The sequence below is a fragment of the Siniperca chuatsi genome, linkage group LG17 (genome assembly GCF_020085105.1).
Source record: "Siniperca chuatsi isolate FFG_IHB_CAS linkage group LG17, ASM2008510v1, whole genome shotgun sequence".
Classification (NCBI taxonomy): domain Eukaryota; kingdom Metazoa; phylum Chordata; class Actinopteri; order Centrarchiformes; family Sinipercidae; genus Siniperca; species Siniperca chuatsi.
In genome coordinates this window covers 18,261,813-18,275,652 of record NC_058058.1, presented here as the reverse complement: position 1 = coordinate 18,275,652, position 13,840 = coordinate 18,261,813, and the positions used below count along the sequence as shown (strand labels likewise).

Here is a 13,840-nt window from a genome sequence, read left to right as displayed (position 1 = left end):
ATGTCTGTGAGTAGTGATAGCAGTAAACAAACCGATGGAAGCCATAACAATTTCTTATCATAAGGCAAATAACTTTTCTATAGAAAAGCATTACCCATTTCTTTTTCTGCCATTTGTCATTAAAACAGAACTCATTATAGTACTTATTCATTGCATACTTGAATTACATATGACACTATAACTACTGGTTGTGTTTGCCTGCATCCACTCAGCAAAGATGAAGGAGCACAAAAACCACAGCTAATACTTTAGCATGCTACTTCTATAAATTGTGTTATGTTAACATGCCAGTATACTATTGTTTTTTGAGCTTGTTAACATTTGTTAGCAAGTCTTTTACAAAACAGTGTCTATCTTAAATGTAAAACGTAGCAAGTTTATTTTTTATTAATTTACATAAATAAATACTTTAAGGTGCTAACATGTTTTATCCATTAAAAGATATTTAAGATTTATTACAACTTTGGTCTTACTCTTTCACAGTTTTGGCCATCATTACTAGCGCTCACGTCAAGTTACTGCTTTGTTTAAAACCTGTCTGATCGTCTGACTGCTCGTGTTTCTGCCCCTTGCTGGCATTAAGCCACATCGATAACCATCAAATCACTACCCTGTGGAGTATCATTTCAAATGTTCATTCACTCATCCCCATCTTCCCCCATTTTCCACACTAATCCCTCCACATCTGAGTTTGCAACACAATGTTTTCATCCAGGATTTGAGCCAGCAGCCTTTTGGAGAAGTGAGACCTCTCTCATCATCACTTATTACCCCACAGCCGTCTCACCAGCTCACAGGGTTTCTCTCTACACATCACCATGGGGAATCTGGTGTGAAAATGAGACACACTATGTCACTGTGTTATCTTCTTTCTCTCTCTACAGCAACACAGACTAAACAAACTGCCTCTAATCATTATATTTATTTGCTTCAAATGTAAAAGTTGTTTGGGAAAAGAAAGTCTGTTTCCCTTGCTGCACTTCAAAGGTTGACCCTAAACCTCTTCTCGCTCTCATCTCTCGCCGCAACCTGCAATCTGTCCAGCTTTGAACCATTCTCTTTGCGCCCTCTTCTCCTTTTCATCACCATCAAAAGAAGGATGGCAAAGTCACTCTGTCAGCAGCAGGGGGATGGAGAGCTAGCAGAAAATAGAAAAATAAAAAGCCGGAGTGGCTGGACTGGAAGGAAAGTGGGTTAAGAGGGGCGTGATGGATGAGACTGGGAGCTTTCCTGACTCATGGCCTGCTTTCTCTGGTGACTAATGTGGTCAGTGACATCTCTCTCACTACCCATCAGCCACCTCCACCCCATCTCTCTATCCCACCTGGGATGCTGGTAACCAGCCTGAGGCGGAGTAGAACACAGGATCTCACCCCACTTACCAAGTCCGGATCACCAAGTCCCAGCTTAGACAGCATGGGTTGTGTGGTGCTGAGGTGGGGGCTACAACAGGCCTGTGGGGACACGGCCGGGGTCAACCAAAGCACGCTTCCCTGTCTTATTTACTGATAAACCTCTGGATGGGATGTGTGCATTGGAACGTAGTCAGATCCTGCGGTAGGACAAGATAAGAGCTGTAAATTTATCTCCCTCCCCGCTTATGTTTTTAAGACTTCTATCATACGCTTTCAGTCCATTTCTCTCCCATCTTCCTTTTATATTTGACCTCATTTTTGGGTTGCATGTTTCAATGTTTGGCTGATCTCAGACTGACAGTGTTCTCAGAAACTCAGAAACCTGTGCAGTACTACAAACACACTGCCCGTGTTTTTCGTTAGACACTTCTTTTAGCAGGAAGTGCAGAAGACTTTTGTCTCCTAGACAGGTGTTAGGTTAGCAAGTGAGTAACTCACGCGCATATGATGGAAGTCACCTTTGCTCCTGCAGCAGCTTCAAACACATATCAGTTGTTGGGTGGAACTGATTTTCTGAGGACTGTTGTTGCAGAGTCCAGTAAAGCTCGGAAAAAGTACAGTGGCATTTAAATGGATCATCACCTGACACTGTAAATACAAACTTCAAAAATATAGGTCAAACCCATTTCTGCATCCATATCAGTTGAGCTCTTCTGTGTGAGTGTGAGTGTGCAAAATAATCTCATACAAGACTATGGAGTCTCATTAGCAAGTCCAGTTTGAAGTGGCGACCAGCAGCTTCCAGCTGCAGATCTGAAGTGTGATCGGATGTGTCAGTGCTTATGTGTGTCTGTGCGTGTGTGTGCTTCACTGGACTTTGCCTTTGCCCTTTCCTGCTATCAATTTTGAAAAGAGTGTGTACGTGTGCGTGTGAGCAGAGACTCTTTGATGGAAGATGATATAGTGCATAACAGCCAGGCTGGCCTTTTGAGTAGCCAGCTTATCTGGTACTATTTGATGCATTTCTCTCTACTACTAGAGACACATAGACACACACGCACGCACATAAATTTCATCCTGGTGAATATTTCAGAAGAACTCTGAACTTGTGTGCCACCATCTCAAATCTGCTAGCTAGCCACACCCATCCAAATCTGGAACTAAACTGTGACAGAAACACACGAATACTTCATAAACAGTCACGTGAGCTGTGTGGCGCAGCTGTTTGAGGACGTAAAATGGATTTTTTTCTCTTCTTTTTGTACTACTATAGAATGCAGAACTTGAGTAAATGTCTTCTGCATTTAAATGTTTGAGTTATGTGTAAATGGAGATTTAGAAACTTGGCTTTACACAGTGCAGGGTTGAGTCTCTTTCCAGCTTTTACCATCTCAATTCTGTCTCAATGGATTATTCAGAGGTTCAAGTGTGAGTCAGGCGAGGATTTCAAGAGTTAAGCACATGGATAATTATTCTCTTTCTCCTTAAAACGGGCCAAGGAGGGCCCACTCCTTTAGTGCCAGTTAATATACTCACGCTATGCTTCACACTTAGTGATTAACACTAACAATTACGCATGTCAGACACATTAAACAGCTTTTAGACCGTTTTTAGCAAGGTTTAGAGAAAGACACAGGAAGCTCTGGAGCTGCATCACGTGTTTCTGCCCCCATCCACAGGTGGGGAACACAGTTTGTGCTGAGATCTGGACATTGTTGTGTTTGTGTCTGTGTGTGCATGCAGCCATCTGATATAATCACACCTCAGCATGCACTTGGCCTGACCTGAGTGCTGGCAGAGGACAGGCATGTCAAAATGTGCTGACGCCCCCCCTTACTGTCCCCCACGCTCACATGCGCTCACACATACAAACACAATGAAAACGGGGGTAGCAGTGCGTAGCTGACTTATCCTGAGGCACCTTTATGCATTTGACCCCATGCAATCCTGCCACAGATCACCAGCAGAAGTGTAAAGTTGACCTCTGACATGGTTGTCCCTACATGGCTAAATCAATGGAGACAATCAGTTCCCCATTTCTCCAGCAACGTTGTTAAAAGTCCCAGTAGAATATATTTAAACTCCAACCATGTATGGACTACTCACATAGGCCTACATTTTATTTATTGGCTACAATCTTGCCAACTGAAAAAAGAAAAGAAGAAAAAAATGATATCTCTGACTATTTAGGTCACATTACAATCACTCTCCTACAGCCTTAATGTGTATTATCTTGTCTAAACCGTCTCATTTGACCATATCAGTCCCTTTAAACAGTTAATTAGATTGACTGAAGTAGAATGCATGAAACTGTAAACTGTACACGCACCTTGGCATTGCTAGGCTTATAATGCTACAAAGGTGAGAGTATATAAGAAGAAACTATTCATCTATTCTAGAGCCCATAAAATAGGCCTATATACTTTGTAACAATAAAGACAAATTCAGATGACTGCGCCCTATTTGAGCCATGCTCCTCTTATCGCTGATCATTCGCTCTGCTATTTGTTGCATTATTCACAATATATCTCTATCATTACCCTGTGTGGAAACTGAGCACTGCGAGCCCTGCAATTAAAAAGGAATCAAGAGCACTTACCACTTACAGCGAGGAGTGGCGATGGCAAGGTGCGGGGTCGGAATTTGTCAAATAATTGTTTGCTTCTGTCGTATCTGTAAGAATGTCATCGTTTGGGTTTTATTTTTGCTGTGCTGGTGTGCTGACGGCGGTTTACTCTGGACGGTTTCTCCGCTCAGTGCTGCTGGTCACTCGGCATCCAAGGCGCGGTGAGAGACGCGCTGCTGTGGAGAGAGGAGGAGGCGGGAGGGAGGGAGGGCAGGGCACAGGAGAGATGAGATTAGGCCCGGTTGCTTTCAGCGGTATGGCAAACAGCGACAATGTGTGGCCTTGTGAGGGAAGCGTGAATATACACTAGATTTGCACAAAAAGATAGGCCTACTATTCAACAGAACCAAAGTTTAAAGGGACAGTTCACCCCAAAATCAAAAATACATATTTTGCCTCTTACCTGTAGTGCTTTTTACCCATCTAGATTGTTTTGGTGTGATTTGCCAAGTTTTGGAGAAATCAGCCATAGACATGTCTGCATTTTTTTTTAATACAATGGGACTATATGGGACTCGGCTTGCAATGCTCAAAGCCCAAAAAAATACATCTGAAATGTATTTTTGATTTTGGGGTGAACTGTCCCTTTAAGTCAGGTAGCCTACTCCACAGAGGTGCATGGCCTTGAGGAAAAAATTTGCTATGGGCCCCTATCCTGTTTGTGGTAACTTGGCTAAACACAAATTTATTTGGGAATATGCATCATGTCGTCTAAATATCTGAAAGACAGCATATTCAAGCTAAAATGGATTGTTAAAGCAATCCTTTGACATTTTGGGAAACAAGTTTATGCACTTTTTTTTAGATGAGATGGATACCACTCTCACATCTAAATATGAAGCTACAGCTAGTAGCCGGTTCACCGTGCTTAGCATAAAGACTGGAAGAAGGGGGAATCAGCTAGCCTGCCACCTATCACCACTTGTACAGCCTCTAAAGCTCACCAATTAACAATTAACATTAAAGCGGCTATAATCAACATTTTTCCAATTACAATTTGTCAAATGACAATGTAAAAACAATGTAGCGATGTGAAAAGGGTTGCATGTAGTGTGAAACTACTGAATCAGTAGTTACCTGAATCTGCAGCTGGGCTTTACATAGCTTCATAGCGAGTTTCAGCTCGTGTAGCTTTCCGGCCCGCAACTTTACTGTTTTGGTTCACTCTCACTGCTCGCGTCGTTTTTAACCGCAGCAGCAGCTGTTTTCAGCGAAAAAGCTCTAAAAAGCCACTCTACTCTATCTGCTCAGCACCAGCAGACAGACACAGTTAGCAACTAGCTGGTGAATGCAATAGAGCATTTAGGAGCTAAAGAGCCAGGTATTTTCCCTCAGGAGTTGGTAGAGACCATAAACAGAGCTAAAAGAGAGTGAATATTGGACTTACATTTGACAGGTGGCCAGAAAGACAACTCCAAATGAATGAAAATGTTGCTCCAAAAATGCTGTTGTGCAAGTAAGTAACTAACACGTTCGCCATATCAGGCAGTCAATGTTGTGTTCACAACTTGTTTCCGCTGCCTCCAAGTGGCCAAAAAAATCAGTTGTTGCGGCTTTAATTCCGATCATATCTTGTTTGTTCAATCCGTACAAAAACTAAAGTGAAAGCACAGTGACTAGCCTCTCTGGCAACTTCATGGTGGAAGTTACTGCACAAGGCCAAGAAATAGTCCAGCACATTACGCACATTATAATGTGTTAATTAGTGAGCTTTAGGCAGAGTTGTTTTACCCTTGGAAAGAGCCAGACTAGCTTTTCCCCCATGTTTCCAGTCTTTATGCTAAGCTAACAGTCTCCTGGCTGTATAGCTTCATATTTAATGGACAAATATGAGAGTGGTTTCGATCTTTTCATCAAAATCTTGGCAAGAAAACAAATCAGCATTTAAGGCAAAATTCAGATGATACTCTGCTTAATGTGCATGTCTTCAAGTAAACTTGCAATTAATGAAATCACCACAAACCAAATGAAACACAATGGGCCCTGAGTGTCTGGAGCCCATAGGCAATTGCCCGCTTTGCACAGGTATTCCAGAGGTGAAGAATACTATGCACATAGAAGCCACAACATTTAATGTACAAGTAGTGTTTGCTGATTATCAGCATACAATAATGGTGTTCTAAAGGTGTAACATTTATTTTGTTAATCAGCAGATCTAAAGATATTCAAGAAACACACTACTACAGTGATTTAAAAGAATTGTGGAAATTCGCAGCAGTTGTAGTTGCAAGAGATGTTGTTTGTTCTAACCCAGATAGCTGCTAAGTCTTTTGCAGTTTGATGCAGAACACAGAACCATAAAGACTGTGTTTTGCATGTTTTCCTCTCCGCTTAGGGAGCATTCAGCATCATCTGCATACACAGATTAAATTAATGTAATAAATGTAATGTAATGTAATTTTCTGCCTAGCCTCTTAATGCCACTCTAGTTCAAATGATCCAGGCCTCGTCCATTCTAGTCTCAAATACAGTACATATATTCTCTGCACTGACAGTATTTACTCACTAGTGTGTTATTACTGTCAGTGTGTTAGAAGAACGCGGTGCAATGATCCTAACATGAAACCATAAACATCTGCAGCACAGAAACCAAGGTCCACAACCTTGCAGGTGAAATATGTGCCACTCAGTCACCCATGCGGCAAGCCACTCAAATAGGCATAAATCACAGGCTTTGGAGCAATGCCCTGTTTCCCATAGGCAAACTGCTGTGCCACAACACAATCAATTCTTCTTCTCTGCTGCAACAGTAAGGAGGGTTGACTGGAATCAGCCCCCCATTAACACCAGCACTGAATCTGAATCAGTTCATTGGCATTCTGTAGAGAGAGGGGATTCAAGAGATGGTAAGGGAATCTGTTGCTGTCATCAGCTGATGTAGAGACCATAATGGCTGTGTAATTGCAATGAACACAATATGCATTTAGATACTGTATGTCATTAAAACATGCTGATCTGGAGCCAGCCATTTTATAAGCTGCAGGCAGAAGTCATAATTCAAAGGACTGATCCATTCAGAGCTCTGACATACATACATGGCTACATGGTATAAAGTCTAAACAGGGAATTAACAAGACAGACAACGCAGATTGCTTGCCCCTATGGAAAAAGTGTGTTGAATGTATTAGAGCACCATATACAGTGTAAGTGTGTTCTATGTTGCTGGAGTCAAGTCGCAGTTAATTGAATTATAGTATACATTATGGTCATGTGACCGGGTTTGTGTAAGCTATGATTTCACAGGAGGAGGATGAGGAGGAGTGTGCGCAGAACATGAGAGGTGTGTATATGTGTGCGTTTTTGTGTCATCTCTCAAAATCCAGGCTCCCTCTTGGGTCAAATGAGTGAAATTTAAAAATTTCTTTAATATAATTGCATCTTGCCTCATCTTTTATATAGCTCTGATCCACCCTGTGCAACTCATGCATACATTATATAAACACAGGCAGACTGGCAATTTGATGCCACAGCAGTTAGCGATTAAATCTGCATAGTTGCTGTTGGGGAAAAAGGATTCACAAATGCCCCTATTTCAGTTAGATGTATTTAAGAGTTGCTGGATGGCTATTTAAACAGGTTTCACTGAAATGAATGTGCAAGTGCCTTTTCACAAGATAGTCTTATTTTCAACTGTTCATTAATCTGTTGAATTATTTATGTATTATCTGCTAGCAGGGGGCGGGTGGGAGGTTACCGCTGACAGACTGAGAAGTAGGAGAGAAAATCACTACTCTATATTGTACACTGTTGCTGGCAGTAAATGCTGTGTTGCCATTTATAGGTATGCAGAAAATTGTATTAGTTATATGCACAGTGCCTTTGCTCTGACCACACAATATTGACTTGGGGTGATTTCACACACACAAACTCACACTAAGACACACACACAGGAGGCAGCTCCAGTTCAGTTTTACCTCTTGCCGATATCACAAACTCCCTGTCAGCTCAAAATATGCTCCAGTCAGCATAGCTGTAGCCCCTATAGCAGCAGAATAGCTTATTGCTGTCTCTTTGTCGCTGTATTCCTCTTCCTCTTGTGCTCCCACCGGGTGCTCAACACCTAATGAATACGTATTGAATAGCTTACTCACTCATTGTCATCCGTGCACTACCACACTTTCCTCTTTTTTAGTGTACACAGGCCTACAAGCTAGTGTGGACAGATAGTTTCAGACTGATGGTCCTGGATTCAGTTGTTTCAATATTGTGTCACATTATAATCTGAGTAAAAACATAAACAGAGGGAGAATAATACCTAGCCTGGAGCAACAAACTGCCTTTTCTTTTCAAGTTAGCCCTAAGTTACACAGCTGTTTACACTTGCCTTGTATTGGTTTGTGCTTCCCTAAAATGTTAAAAGGCGTATGGACTTTTTAGCTTGTATTCTGACACTCTCTCCTGGTTGAGTTGTGCAATTACAACTTTTATCAATACAGGTAAGATTACAGTATGTCAATCACAGGAAATTCTATTATTCTCCAATGAAGCATTCAGTGAAACACATTTATACATAAGAGGACATTATGTTTAACTTGCAGGAGTTTTGTACAGATAACCGTTTATAACCAAGATCAAGGCATGCTTTTATTGTTTTGTTGTAATATAGATTATGTTTGATCACACAATCATGCAAATAAAACATCAGAATCTTTGCTCATCAACTGATCAGTTTACTGTCAGCATCTCAACAAATGGGAAAAGGTAAAATTGGCAAATTGATTCAGAACAATCCAACATGAAAGACAATCATCTCAAAAATAGCACTTTATATGACAAAAGCCATAATCTAAAAATATGTAAAGTGTATTGTACAGCTGTACAAAAAGCATACTTTGCATATACACAAAAATCTTAAATGGAACCAAAGCAAGTTTTCCCTGTCAAATCAGATCTTAAGTATTTGAATAATTATCTTGAAAATGAGTATAATGACTTTGGTTTAAACAGAAGCACTATGCAGAAGAAAAGCTTTACTTTGTATAAATTATCAAAAATCTTTCCACAGCATCATACCATCAGCATGTCAGCTGGGGGAGGCTTTAAAGGGATCTGACCTAGAGTGAACCTCTTAGCCTTGAACTGATTCAGTTCCTCTGGAGTCAGTTGGCTCTCAGGTGAAAACAGACTGTTCGATGCCCCACCAGCAGACCAGGCTCCTGCTGCAGGTGGAGCAGCAGTTGTCCCAAACCCTCCACTTGTCTGTCCAAAAATACTGCTGCTTCCTGCTGCAGCAGGTGCTTCAGCCCCGAAACCACTCCCGAATCCTCCTGCCGTGCTTGCTGTCGAGGAGAAACTGAACCCCGAGGCAGAGCCAAATCCTGTAGTGGCTGCTGGCGTGCTGGTGGTTGGAGAACCAAAGGAAAAAGAAGCAGCCGAAAGAGCAGAGGACGCTGCAGAGGAGGAACCAAGCCCAGAGGGAGGTTGTGTAGGAGGTACTGAGGCGCTGCCAAAACCTGTGGAGGACGACGGTGGCGCTGAGGAACCAAATCCACCACTTGGAGCAGCAAAGCTGAAAGTGCCAGGCTGGGCTGGTGCTGGAGCCCCAAAGCCTACACGGTCAGAAAGATTTATAATTAACACAGGAGAAATCTCTAGTGTGGATTTGATTACCTGATCAGCATTTTTCAGACACGACAATAAAAAGTGTTTAGATGCTTTAATGTCCTTGACTTCACACCAGCCACTTGACTGAACTCTCAAACACTATGATACCTGAGTAAGTAAAGCTTTATTTGTATAGAACTAAAACACACAGTTACAAAGTGCTTCACACATACACACACAGAAAATAAGTTCATGAGGGATGAATACTTTTAAAAGGAACTGTTCTTGCTTGCAGAGAGTTAGATGATGCATATGGGCGTGCATATCTGTCCGTTAAATATGACGCTACAGCCAGCAGCTGGCTAGCTTACCTTAGTACAAAGACTGCAAACAGGGGAAACAGCTAGCCTGGCTCTGTCAAAAGGTAACAAAATCCACCTACCAGCACATGTAAAGCTCACTAATTAAAACACATTGTATCTTGTTTGTTTTTTTTATTCGTACAAAAGACGAAGTGTAAAAAGTAAAAAAGTAAAAAGCAATTTCTTGTTTAGGGAGGGGTTATATGCTATTTCTTGGCTGGGAGCAGTCACTTCATTTGGTCCTTCGCAAGAAAGCAAAGTATTTCCCAACTACTGTTAAAATGAAGCAATACTTGATCTTCACCTTTGCTTTCAAAGCTGGATGCAGAGGATCCAAATCCAGTCGCTGTCTCTGAACCAAAGTCACTTGAAGATGCCTGAGGTGCTGGGTTGTTTAACTCTGCAAGCTGCAAGGAAAGTAAATATAGTACATATCAAAACATGTTTACTGTATTTAATAAAGTCCTTCAGAAAAACAGATGGGAGTACTGTTACAGTAACTGTGTGTCTCACCAAAGCTGCACGGGTGGCTGGATTCATAACCTTCAGTTCCTGGACTCTGCTTCTCCACTGGTTGAGCAACTGATTGATGCCATTAACCTAAACACATAAAACAGATGTTTCTTAGACTCTTAGACATTTTAAAATACCTACAGTTCATTTTTAAAAACATTTTAACAAAAAACACACTAGACTAATTGAAGATCGTGAGACAATAACATTAATATGTAATCTGAAAGGAATACTGCATCCATGCAGAAGACAAAGGGTCAAGAGTGAAGTCTCTTTTGAAATTTACAGAAGAAAGAACCCTCTTTACTTTCTTACTGGCCTGAAGACAAATTTTTATGAATGTCATTAATGAGTGACACTACACTTACATAGCTCTGCAGATCTCCTGAAGCTTTTGTCGAGTAATACTCCAGTCTGAGCTCTTCTGGAGAGAGGTCAGTGAAACCTGTAGACAAGAAATATCAAACATTTTCAGGTCTAGTGTCTTAGTGATTGGTATAATAAACCCATTGTTTACAACTAGTGCTGTGACTACAGATAACAACAGAAATCCTTTAATTCAGTGTGTATTTGATACAGACCAGATAAAGGTGTCTTGAAGCTAGAGTAACACGAGAAGCCCCACTGCCCTGAACTCTCCCAACTCTCCATGTCCATCTGAATGATCTCCCTGGGAGTCCATGAGACAGACATCACATTATTTCCATATAACATTAAGTTTAATGCCACACAACTTAAAAAAAAACAAGCAGACTCACAGTTTTTTGTCATCATCTTCATCACCAGCTGCTACGTGCTGTCCTCCTCCTCTTCCACCCCTGTCAAAGGTGCTGGGGGTACCAAGCGCTGCGAATCTGTTTTGAGCGGAGAAGCTGAATTCAGAGCCCTTCACGTTATCTCTTCTCCCTTCACCTCCTCGGCCCCAGTCATTCCCTCCTCCTCCTCCTCCTCTTCCTCCTCCTCCTCGACCCCAGTCAGCTCCTCCTCCACTGCCTCCTCCTCCTCCTCCTCCTCCTCCTCGACCCCAGTCAGCTCCTCCTCCGCCGCTTCCTCCTCGACCCCAGTCAGCTCCTCCACTGCCTCCTCCTCGACCCCATTCAGTTCCTCCGCCTCCGCGACCCCAGTCATCACTTCCATGAGAGGAGAAGGATGAAGGCTGGATATAGCCTCCTTTTTGCTGGGAAGGATTCACCCAAACTCTGTTTCCAAACCCTAAAAACCGACATGCACACCAATACCAATCAATGTTGAGGGGGAAAAAAGGGGGTTGATGCTAAAGCATTACAATCATTCTGTTTGTCCATATTGTAATCCTACTACTGCCCTTTCTGTCTACTCTGTATGTAACACCTATAGCATGGCTGTCTATCCTGAAAAGGATCCCTCATCTGTTTTTCCCACATTTCTTTATCAGAATTAAGGCTCTAAAAACAGACAATGCTATATGTTGTAAAAAATTGCAAAGCCCTTTAAAAGATACATTTGTGATTTTGGCATATATCAATAAATTTGACATCACTTGATCTACAGTCCCTCACAGTGTAACGCTACCAGACATTAGTCAGTAGAATAACAGCAAACATTGTTTTCTTCTATTTTGTAATGTTGTATTCTCATTGTGTTTAGCTGTCCTGTAATGCTTGTTTATATTTGACTAGCTGTACCCCCTTACCATGAATATGTTACACACTTACATGCAACGTTATCAATGCAGCCAACATCAAATACAACAGTGGACATGATTGCTGGCTGATGCTGCTAAAAATGAATTACATTTCAGCTACCACTTTATGAGATGCACATTGATAAATCTATTGCAACAGCCCTGCAATAACTCAACGTTCAGCTTTTGTTGAAACTGTTAGAGATGTTGATTTTGATGTTTGAATCGACTGGCTAGCCAACGTTTCCGCTTAGTTTTACGAAAACAAACGCCACAATGACTCAGAAACAATAGTTAACAACCTAACGTTAGCTTAACGTTAATGTCAATGAATGTGAAACGAAAGTTAATTCTGCCTGGTACGTAACTTCGCCAGTAAGCTAACGCAGAGCTTTCCATACAAGAGACCAGCTACAGAAACACTTTAAGAAGTTCAAGTTTAGCTAACGTTATATTGATTTCTCCTTTACGTTACCTCCACCTCCTCCTCTGGGCTGCTGCTGAGCAGAAGAGCGGTTGTAGTTATTGTTGTATCCTCCACCTCCACCTCCTCTGCTTCCTCCCCTCGGGTGCTCATTCCAACATTTTTCACCGTAACGACAACGGCCCTGAAGAAAAAAGTTGCACACTGTCATTGCCACACGGCGTTGGTTGTGTCAAATGCAACGTTTCTTCTCTGAGCTCCCAAATTTCACACGCATTTGCCAATGTTTTCGTGCGACTCACGAAGAGGAGCCAGTGTCGCAGGGAATTTACGTCACCACACATGATCCCTGCCTACCAGCGACAACAGTGACCCCACGTGGCAGCATCAGCAGCAGCAGCAGCAGCAGCAGCAGCTTCTTCTTCTTCTTCTTCTTCTTCTTCTTCTTCTTCTTCTTCTTCTTCTTCTTCTTCTTCTTCTACTTCGTAAAGTTTTATGGCGGTTGGAAATCAACGTTATGGTGCATTACCGCCACCAACTGGAATTGTTCCTTCCTACTGTTGTTTCTCTTAAAATTTACCATGTGCAAATTCCCGCCACTGATTCTGACACTAAAGTCAGATCTATGGCTGATTCTGTACCCTTTCTAACATCAATTCTGGTACCATTTCAATCATTGAGGCATATTAGATTTCTGATTTCCATTAGCTCTTCAATCACCTCTCCATTTCCATCATTATAGCTTCCTCATAATGTACTATGAGTATTAAAATCTCCACAACAAATAACTTTTCCTTCTAGATTTACAGCTAATTCCTCCAGTACTTCTAATGTCAGCTTTTTGCAAGGATTGTAAAAACTTACTATTTTAATAGTACCATCTTTTGTCCAAACTTCCATTACTATCATTTCGCAATCTTTTCCTTTCTTCAGTACTTTATATTGCATTTCTTGTTTCACAAATACTATACAGCCTCCTCCATTTCCCTCCACTCTATCTCTGCGTATACTATTATATCTTTTTATTACAAACTCTAATGCTAGCTTAAGCCATGTTTCTTGAAAACATATTATTTCCGGTTTCTTCCGGAGACACATCCTTTAAATTCCTGACCATTTGCTATTAAACTTCTTGCGTTCCACTGAAGTATAATCATTAGGTTCTTTCTCCCAAGACCCCCGGTTTCCCTTCTGCCTCAAGTCTTTTGTCTTTTGTTCCCAGGACAGATCTTTCATAGCCAAGAATTTTTCAGCTGACTTCACAATTATTTAGATTTTCTCTGTTTTGTGTTTAACTTGATCTGCACAGTTGATTACATAAGCAATGAACAAAACCAGCTTATCTACTATGAG

General features: G+C 41.5%; 2 protein-coding genes across 3 annotated transcripts in view; both read right to left on the bottom strand.

Moving 5' to 3' along the window:
• The window catches only part of rims3 (regulating synaptic membrane exocytosis 3), a 37,046-nt gene extending 32,879 nt beyond the window's left edge, over positions 1 to 4,167 (bottom strand). Inside the window, exon 1 of one of the 2 annotated variants that reach the window (XM_044171129.1) lies at positions 3,955 to 4,167. The gene's annotated coding sequence lies outside the window, so the exon portion shown is untranslated. The remainder of the gene's footprint in view (positions 1 to 3,954) is intronic. The other variant, XM_044171130.1, reaches the window with a different exon arrangement.
• Positions 4,168 to 8,552: 4,385 nt separating this feature from the next.
• On the bottom strand, positions 8,553 to 12,872 carry nup42 (nucleoporin 42). The gene is made up of 7 exons (XM_044171125.1): positions 12,539 to 12,872; positions 11,159 to 11,612; positions 10,982 to 11,070; positions 10,769 to 10,845; positions 10,401 to 10,487; positions 10,192 to 10,294; positions 8,553 to 9,530 (listed from the first exon to the last, which is right to left on the bottom strand). Exons 1-7 carry the CDS (start codon positions 12,696 to 12,698, stop codon positions 8,989 to 8,991), a joined length of 1,512 nt encoding a protein of 503 aa, XP_044027060.1. The 5' UTR covers positions 12,699 to 12,872; the 3' UTR covers positions 8,553 to 8,988.
• Positions 12,873 to 13,840: the final 968 nt, after the last annotated feature.